Below are 9,074 nucleotides of genomic sequence, written 5' to 3' on the forward strand. Positions count from 1 at the left end.
CTGCTCCGTCTTCATTCTGCACACACTTCATACATTAACATTTAGAGCATTTACAGACACTTTTTTTGTCCAAAGCGACTTCCAAAAAGAACATTTGTCAGAGGAAATGAAACAACAATATATTGTGTCGGTATTGTAAGGATGTCAATAGAACAAGTCTCAAGCACCCCTAGTTGCTAGGTTACCACACTGCTGGTATATAACAATGATAGCTAGGGTAAGATGCTACATGAAGTACTATCTTTAAGTGCCAGGACATACTAACATAGTTGGTGCAGAAGTATTGTGGGTTTTTTTGGTGGGGGAGGTTTGGGAGCAATAGGGGGTAAAGGAGGAAGACTATGCAGTCCAGGTGAACTCTGAACAAGTAGTCTTAATTCTTTTGTTGAAGCCGGTGAGCGACTGCAGTCCTGACATTGACAGGGAACTCGTTCCACCATCTCAGTACCAAAACAGAGAAGAGTTGCGATCGCGGTAGCAGCCGTCCAGCTGAGGTAGTTGAGTGCATGAGCTGGGGCGTGGGGCCTGACTAAGGCTTGGAGGTAGGTAGGGGAGTTCCCTTGACAGCCTTGTAGGCCAGTACCATTGTCTTAAATCTGATGCAAGCTACTATAGTGAGGAAGCGGAGGTCACGGAAGGGGGAGGGGGGGGGGTCACACGGGAGAATTTTGGTAGGTTGAACGCAGTAGTCCAGGCGGGAGATGACGAGGGCTTGGACCAGGAGTTGCGTTGCATCCTTTGTGAGGAAAGTCTGAATCCTGCGGATATTGTAGAGCACAAATCTGCAGGATCGGGCCACAGCAGTGATGTTGGGGGTGCAGGATAGTTGGTCATCAAGGATTACACCCAGGTTCCTCGCAGTTGACAACGGCAATACTGTGATGCCCTCGACAGTGACCGACAGGTCCATGCGAGGGCAGTCTTTACCTGGGATGAAGAGGAGTTTGGTTTTATTCAGGTTAAGCTTGAGGTGATGTGCAGTTGTCCAGACAGAGATGTCAGCCAGACAGTCCGAGATGCGAGTTGCAATGTCCAGAGGACGGGGGAAAAGAGAGGAACAGCTGGGTGTCATCTGCGTAACAATGGTAGGAGAATCCATGCGATGTGATAACAGAACCTAGTGATCTGGTGTATAGTGAGAACAGAAGCGGTCCTAATACTGAGCCTTGAGGGACACCCGTGTCCAGAGAACAGGGTTTGGACATACATTCCATGTGACCTGAAAGGTGCGATTTGTCAGGTATGATGTGAACCAGGTTAGAGCAGTCAGTGATGCCAAGTTCAGCCAGGGTGGAGAGGAGGATTTGGTGGTTGACTGTATCGAATGCAGCAGATAGGTCGAGGAGAATGAGAACGGAGGAGTGGGATTAGGCTCTGGCGTCTCGCAGGGACTCGTCACTGTGAGGAGGGCCGTCTCGGTGGAGTGAGCAGTCCTGAATCCTGATTGATTAGGGTCAAGGAGGTTGTTCTGCGAGAGATAGGATGACAGTTGGTTGTAGGCGGCACGTTCCAAGGTTTTAGAGAGGAATGAAAGAAGAGATACAGGTCTGTAGCTTTGGATGTCAGCAGCGTCTAAGGTGTTTTTTTTAAGGAGGGGCTTCACTGTAGCCATTTTAAAAGACGCTGGAATGACACCTGAGGTGAGGGAGGAGTTGATCAGGGTGGTGAGGAATGGCAAGATGTCGTGTGAGATGTCCTGGAGAAGAGAGGAGGGAATCGGGTCAAGGGAGCAGGTGGTGGCACGGTTAGACGTAACAAGTGCATGAACGTCTTCAGAGGTGAGGGGGCTAAAGCTGGTAAGACCATCCGAGTTGAGAGTTGGGGGAGATGTTTTCTGGGAGGGAATAGGAGTGAATGAGGAGCTGATGTCATTAACTTTCTTGGTAAAGTAAGTTGCAAAGTCATCAGCAGTAAGGAAGGAAGGAGGGGGAGGGGTGAGGAGGGAGGAGAACATGGAGAAGAGTTTCCTGGGGTTGGAGGCGGAAGAGTTGATCTTTGCCAGGTAGAAGGCAGATTTAGCTGCCGAAACAGTTGAGGTGAAGTCAGAGGAGATGGTGGTAGTGAGCAAGGTCCTCGTCCTGGCCCGATTTCTTCCATTTTCTCTCTGCCGCTCGCAACAATGATCTGTTGGTTCGCAGAGGTTCGGACAGCCAGGGAGGGGAGGGATGATCACGCAGGTCGTGAGATTGGGGGACAGAGAGTGTCCAAAGAAGAGGAGAGTGAGGACATCAGGATGGAGGAGGCTTCCTCAGTAGGTATTAAGGAGAACTGTTCTGAGGATGGTAGCGAGGAGATAACAGTTGAGGAGAGAGCGGAGGGAGTGAGGGATTTCAGGTTGTGGCGGCTGGTGACCGTTCGAGGCGTAGAGGGGAGGGATGTGGTGGGCTTCATGGGGAGAGAGAAAGTCACAAAGTGGTGATCGGACACGGTGAGCGGGGTAACAGAGAGTGCCGAGATGCCACAGGATCTTGTGTAAGGTCAAATGTGGAGAAAAAGGCAATGAATTCAGATGAGTGCAGCTTTCCCGGGTGGATGTTGAAGTCACCGAGGACGACGAGTGGTGTGCCATCATCAGGGGAGCAGCTCAGCGATTGTGAGCGATAGGAGGACAGTTGGTTAGAGATGGCATGTTCCACAGTTTTAGAAAGGAATGAAAGAAGAGATACCGGTCTGTAGTTCTGGATGTCAGTGGTGTCAAGGGTAGGTTTCTTAAGGAGTGTCTTGACTCTAGCAGTATTGAAGGATTCTGGAATAAGGCCTGAAGTGAGGGAGGAGTTGATTAGGGTGGTGAGGAACGGCAGGATATCGCTCCAGATGGCTAGATGGCGAGAGGGGTAAAGTGGGTAAGGCAGGCAGAGGTGGGAGTGGTGGGAGGGAAGATAGCGGCAGGGGTAAAAGAGGAGCTATTGGCCTTCACCTTCTTAGTAAAGTAGGTTACAAAGTCGTCAGCTGTGAGGGAGGAAGAAAGGGGAGGGGAAGGGAGGAGAACATGGAAAACTGTTTCCTGGGGTTGAGGCAGAGTCAATGATCTTGGTCCAGTAGAGGGCAGATTTGGCTGCTGACACAGTAGAGGTGAAGTCCGAGAGGAGGTGAAGGTAGTGAGAGAGATCCTCAGCACAGAGAGGAGGAGAGGGAGGAGAGCTGAGTGGAGGAGGCTTCTTTAGTGGACAGAAGAGATAACTGTTCAGAGGAAGGTAGAGAAGAGAGAACAGACGAGGCTAGAGTAGAGGGAGAGAAATTTCAGGTTACGGCAGGAGGTGACTGTGAGTGGTAGGGGGGAGGGAGTTGACAGTACGAGGAGTAGGGAGGTGACAATACAAGGAGTAGGGAGGTGGAGGACTTCAAGAGGAGAGAGAAGGCAACAAAGTGATGGTCAGACAGAGTGCAGAGGTACTGCAGGACCTTGTGAAGACCAGGTCAAGTTGGTTCCCAGCCCTGTGGGTGGGGGGAAAAGGGGAGAGTGTTGTGTCGAAGGTAGCGAAAAAGTCTGTTCATTCAGGTGAGTGCAACTTCTCTGGCTGGAAGTTGAAGTTTCCCAGGATAACGAGTGGTGTGCCATCTTCTGGAAAGCAGCTGAGGAGGGCATCCATCTCACTGAAGAAGTGGCGGAGGGGACCTGGTGGACCATGGATCACGGCAATGTAGAGCTTGATAGGACGGGTGACAGCGGCAGCGTGGAGTTCGAATGCAGATCGAGCAAGTGTTCCAGGGGAAGGACCTGGTAGGACTACTTTGGCGAGATGAGAAGTCCAGTCCCCCCTCCTCGTCCCAATGGTCTTGGGGTATAGGTAAGTAGGCAGTTGAGAGGGCAGCTGGCGTGGCTGTGTTCTCTGGGATGATCCAGGGCTGCGTTTCAATGACAGTTTGAGTCGCCCTCGCTCACTTGCCCTAAGCACTTGCCCTCGGGGGAATCCCCGCCGCCATCTTAAGGGCTGTTCCATTTCCCTGAACAGCTGAAGTGAACTCCGTGAGATCGACCCTTGAGGGCTGAGTGATCGAGTGAACAACGATGGCCACTTCAGAGCTGTATATCACCCACAATGCATTGCAGTGGTGCACGAAAAATATGTCCATGCGGTGGCGATAATGAACCTCAAACACCAGTGTCTGCTGTCTATTCACCACCAAGGAAGAAGAAGAAAGAAGAAAGTAGAAAATGAATTAAATTTAATTCATTTTCTTAAATTGTGCAATTAGACTGTCTGTTGCAGAGTTATGGCAGAGCCCACCGTTTACAAGTGTAAGTATATAAGCCAACGTATTGCCATCAAGCGTAGAATACGTCTTCGTCTCAATGAAATGAGTCTCTGCATATTTTGTGTAATTTGGAATAGGCAGTATAGCGCTACTCCAACAACGTGTGGTTGATCCATGATTGTCTGGGCTGTTAGTGAACGAGGGCAGGTGTGTTCCATTTACCTCTTTCACTCCCCCTCCGCCCTCTTTCCCTCCACCCTCCAAGTGGCCTCCGTGTGACGTCATAGCAAGGGCTGAGGGCAAGTGAGCGAGGGCGACTCAAACTGTTATTGAAACGCAGCTCAGGTCCCTGTGAGGGCCAGGAAGTGGAAAGTCTGGAGGGAGGCGTAGGCTGAGATGGAGTCCGCCTTCTTGACAGCTGATTGGCAGTTGGAGACCCTCCCACCCCTCCATCACTTCAAGGTCTGTGTAGGTAGAGCGTTGGGTAGTGCAGATTGGACAATGGCAGCAGCGAGCGGAGGGTACTTGATGGGTGGTCCTTGATGGAGAGTCCTAGGTTGAGGGTCGTTGATGGAGGATCCTTGGTGGGTCCTTGATGGAGGGTCCTTGATGGAGGGTCCTCCAGTCAGATGTCCAGACCGTGATGACACATAGCTACGATGAAGGATAAATGAGCCTCTCCAAGACAGAAATGTAACTACACACATGCACACCACCCAACACACACATACACACACAAGCATGAACATATACTTGACTGTAATACATGAGTTATTATTAATTGATTATAACATTTTAATAACTGTTAAGTAACTAAAGCTGTCAGATAAACAGAGCAGTACAAGTACAACATGAACAGCACAGCAACATGAGAAGTACAGAGTAGCAGGAAGTAGACAGGAAGTTGTGCTGCGTTCAGGTGTTTAATGGAACACAGGTGAACCTGAGGATCAACAATCAGCTGATCACATGTACAAAAGAGGAAACCATGACGACGATGAGCAGGTGAGTCAGTCAGACGAACTATTTACATTCACAAACATGGACCTTTCAAAATAAAACAAATTTACATCACAGTGGTCTTCATCAAGTCCCAGCATGCTTTGCAACAGTCAGCCATGTCCATTCATTCAGTGTGATGGAACTGCTGAGGACACATGAGGGAGACAGACACACAGACAATCAATCAATCATTCTTTATATTAATCAGCTGTCTGTCCCTTTAACTCGACACCAAGACGCTGAAACATGAAAACTACCAGTAAGATCCTCCTCCCCGTCTCTCTACCTGTCGCTCTCTCTGTGACCCGTCTCTCTGACCCCTCTCTCTCTCTGTGACCTGTCTCACTCTGACCTCTCTCTCTGTGACCTGTCTCTCTCTGTGACCTGTCTCTCTCTCTGTGACCCGTCTCTCTCTACCTGTCTCTCTCTAACCATCTCTCTCTCTGTGACCTGTCTCTCTGTCTATGACCCGTCTCTCTCTGACCTCTCTCTCTCTCTCTACCCGTCTCTCTCTGTGACCCGTCTCTCTCTGATCTCCCTCTCTGTGACCCGTCTCTCTCTGATCTCTCTCTCTGTGACCCGTCTCTCTCTGTGACCTGTCTCTCTCTCTGTGATCCGTCTCTCTCTCTCTCTCTCTCTCTCTCTCTGTGTGTGATCCGTCTCTCTCTCTCTCTCTCGGTGTGTGACACGTCTCTCTACCCGTCTCTCTCTCTCTGTGACCTGTCTCTCTCTCTACCTGTCTCTCTCTACAGCTTGAGTTCATCGGCGATCTTGGAGGCGATGTTCTTGAACGCGATGGATGTTCCTGAGATCCGTTTGAAGCGGACGCCGTTGAGTGAGAGGCGGGGCAGTTTGCAGACCTCCATCTCCCATTGGACGAGGCTGTCAGCGTGTCCGTCGCCATGGACACAGAGCAGCATGAAGTGCTCGCGCTGCTCGTAGTCACAGTTGTTCACGTCCAGGACTTTCCTGATCTCCCTCATTATGTCCTGAGCCTCCATGGAGGACGTGGTCTTCATGCTCCAGGTGAACCTCAGGGAGCGAGGCTTGGAGTCCCGGAGCTGTGGAGCAGCAGGAGAACCAGCAGGAGAACCAGCAGGAGAACCAGCAGGAGAACCAGGATCCTCCTTCTGATCACAGGATACGTTGCGACTGCAGAACCAAAATATATCATATATTTATACTTTTGTCAACATAAATACACACATTTACACAACATCGTTCTCAGACGGCCCGAATGTCTGAGTCATTTTCATTTGTAGCACTGCTGGTCTGGAACCTGGTGTGGAACCAGGTGTGGAACCAGGTGTGGAACCAGGCGTGGAACCTGGTCCACATCAGTGCTGCTTCATGCTGTTTAAAAACCTGTAAGACACGCTGCTGTCTGCAGTCAGACAGGTACACAGTGACAACAGTTCCCATGATGCTTTGTCTTGGCGTACCTGCGTGTGAGTTTGGAGGTGAGTTTGGAGAACAGGTTGGTGGAACCTCTGGCTCGTGACTGGGCGTCATGTGACAAGCTGGGGGAGGCGGGGGGGCCGTTGTACGTGGCGGTGCGTTTGTCTCTCAGCTGACCCCCATGGAAGGTGCTGCGACTCGCTGTCCCCCTAGGGAACCGCAGCCGGTCCGGGGGGGTCGCCCCGCTGCTCACACTGTGGGTGGAGGCTCCGCCCCCTGACCTCGGAGGGGGGGTGGTGCCAGAGCTGGGGGGAGGGGGGCGCAGTTAGGGCATGCTACAGCAGTAGATGAGGTGTGTACCTGGTGGACTCGTACCTGCTGTCCTTGCCATTCTGGACCACGGAGGGTCTGCCGTCTGCAGAGTTCCTCTCAGTACAAACATACGTGTTCCTCCTCGTCATGCTGGACGAGCCGCTCTGAGACAATCATCAATAATCAATCATCAATAATCAATCATCAATCATCAATCAGTCCTGGACTAACCCAGAGACGTGTGGACTCACTGTGGACGTGGCGGGCGTCCTCCTCCGCTCGGGGATGTCAGACACGTTGGGGTTGTTGGCGTTCCCCAGCAGAGGACTGCCTCCCTCCACGGGGAGGGACTTCCTGTTTGGACCTCCCACTTCCTGTTTCACCTCCTCCTCAGTTGATGCTGCCGTCTGACTCCTCCTGGGATGAGGAGCAGCCGAGGAGGCGGGACACACTGGAGAGGAGGAGAGAGGACTTAGACTGCAGCTTGTACATGTAATGTGGTCTTGTCCTGGTCTTGGTGTACCTTGGTCGCTGTACCTCCTCTGTTTGGAGGAGGAGCGGTGGTTGAGGAGGTGAGCAGGAGACGGCCGAGCTTTGCTGGAGTCGTTGACCTCCACCTGCAAGACACACACTGTTACCATCCCCTCCGCTCAGCGGCTGTATGTGTCACACCTGCCGTCACCATGGTAACCACTTCTGACCTCAGCAGCTCGGCGTCCCAGCAGCAGGTAGGTGGCTGTGATGTCATCATACTTCATTTTGCTGAGCGAATCATTGATCTCCTCTCTGGAGTAACCCATCGTTACCATGACGTCTGCAACACAGCACAGTACTCAGTTCCTGCAGCTGTGTACTAGTACTGATGTACTAGTACCTGTACTCCCACTGTGTACTAGACCTGATGTACTAGTACATGTACTCCCGCTGTGTACTAATACTGATATACTAGATATACTGGTACCCGTGTTAATGTACTACGTGTTAATGTGTATGCTGTGTACTAGTACTGAGACTGCTATCATAAATATATTCATGCTGTGTACTAGTACTGAGACTGGTTCCTGTGTTAATGTACTCATGCTGTGTACTAGTACTGAGACTGCTATCATAAATATATTCATACTGAGACCGGTACCTGTGTTAATGTACGCATGCTGTGTAGTAGTATTGAGACTGGTACCCGTGTTAATGTACTCATGCTGTGTACTAGTACTGAGACTGGTACGTGTGTAGATATTCATGCTGTCTACTTGTACTGTATCTTAGCGTGTACCGATCTTGTTCTGGTCTCCGATGTCCAGGTCCGGTTCCATGAAGGGTTTCAGAGCCTCGTCATCAGAACCCACGTTGATCCAGCGGTCCCTCATGATTTGCTGAGAAATGTTCAGACAATGTTCAGAGAACCATTAGACCCCGAAGGAGATCCATCAAACACAGGTGGCGTTCAGGTGTCAACTAACAGGTGACGCGTTCAGGTGTCAACTAACAGGTGACGCGTTCAGGTGTCAACTAACAGGTGACGCGTTCAGGTGTCAACTAACAGGTGACGCGTTGACACCTGTTAGTTGGGCAAACACCAATTACTTATTTTGGAAATCTAAAAAATTGTTTGATTTGGTGGAGGATAAAACAGCCCAAGTATTATATAAAGCAAGGAACTATCTGCTACCAAGAAATATTCAGAGAATGTTTCATGAAAGAGAGCAAGGTTATGATTTAAGAGAGAAATCAAATCTAAAGGTTGGCAGAGCTCGCACAACAAAGAAAAGTTTCTGTATCACCATTTGTGGAGTAAAACTGTGGAATAATATGAGTACTGAAATCAAAAACATTTAGAGTGTAATCATGTTTAAAAAGAGACATAAAGAAATGATTCTCCAGAGGTACATTGAATAATTCACACAAGGTGTTTGCTTACTTACTATATTATTATTCAAATGTGGCAGGAAACGGTACATAGTGTAATGGAGGAATGAAATAATAAATGTATGTCTTTGTGCTATGATTTTAATTAGAACATATAGGTACTGACTGACCTCCAGAGTTCCTCGTTTGCCCGGGTTCAGCACCAGGAAACGTTTCAGCATGTTCTCACAATCAGTTGACATGTAGAAGGGAATTCGATATTTACCACGTAGCACTCGCTCTCTCAGCTCCTACAGACA

General features: G+C 49.9%; 1 protein-coding gene across 1 annotated transcript in view; it reads right to left on the bottom strand.

The window, feature by feature from the left end:
* Positions 1–5,101: 5,101 nt before the first annotated feature.
* Positions 5,102–9,074, bottom strand: part of LOC311027138 (MAP/microtubule affinity-regulating kinase 3-like) — a 13,161-nt gene continuing 9,188 nt past the window's right edge. Inside the window, exons 10-19 of the mRNA XM_084030988.1 lie at positions 8,946–9,065; positions 8,183–8,282; positions 7,611–7,723; positions 7,433–7,526; positions 7,161–7,360; positions 6,973–7,073; positions 6,642–6,902; positions 5,889–6,351; positions 5,749–5,801; positions 5,102–5,653 (exon numbers count right to left, since the gene is read on the bottom strand). Coding sequence (XP_083887114.1) covers positions 5,946–6,351; positions 6,642–6,902; positions 6,973–7,073; positions 7,161–7,360; positions 7,433–7,526; positions 7,611–7,723; positions 8,183–8,282; positions 8,946–9,065 — 1,395 coding nt within the window. The 3' untranslated portion in view covers positions 5,102–5,653; positions 5,749–5,801; positions 5,889–5,945. The remainder of the gene's footprint in view (positions 5,654–5,748; positions 5,802–5,888; positions 6,352–6,641; positions 6,903–6,972; positions 7,074–7,160; positions 7,361–7,432; positions 7,527–7,610; positions 7,724–8,182; positions 8,283–8,945; positions 9,066–9,074) is intronic.

This window comes from Eutrigla gurnardus (assembly GCF_963514095.1).
Source record: "Eutrigla gurnardus genome assembly, chromosome: 16".
Classification (NCBI taxonomy): Eukaryota; Metazoa; Chordata; class Actinopteri; order Perciformes; family Triglidae; genus Eutrigla; species Eutrigla gurnardus.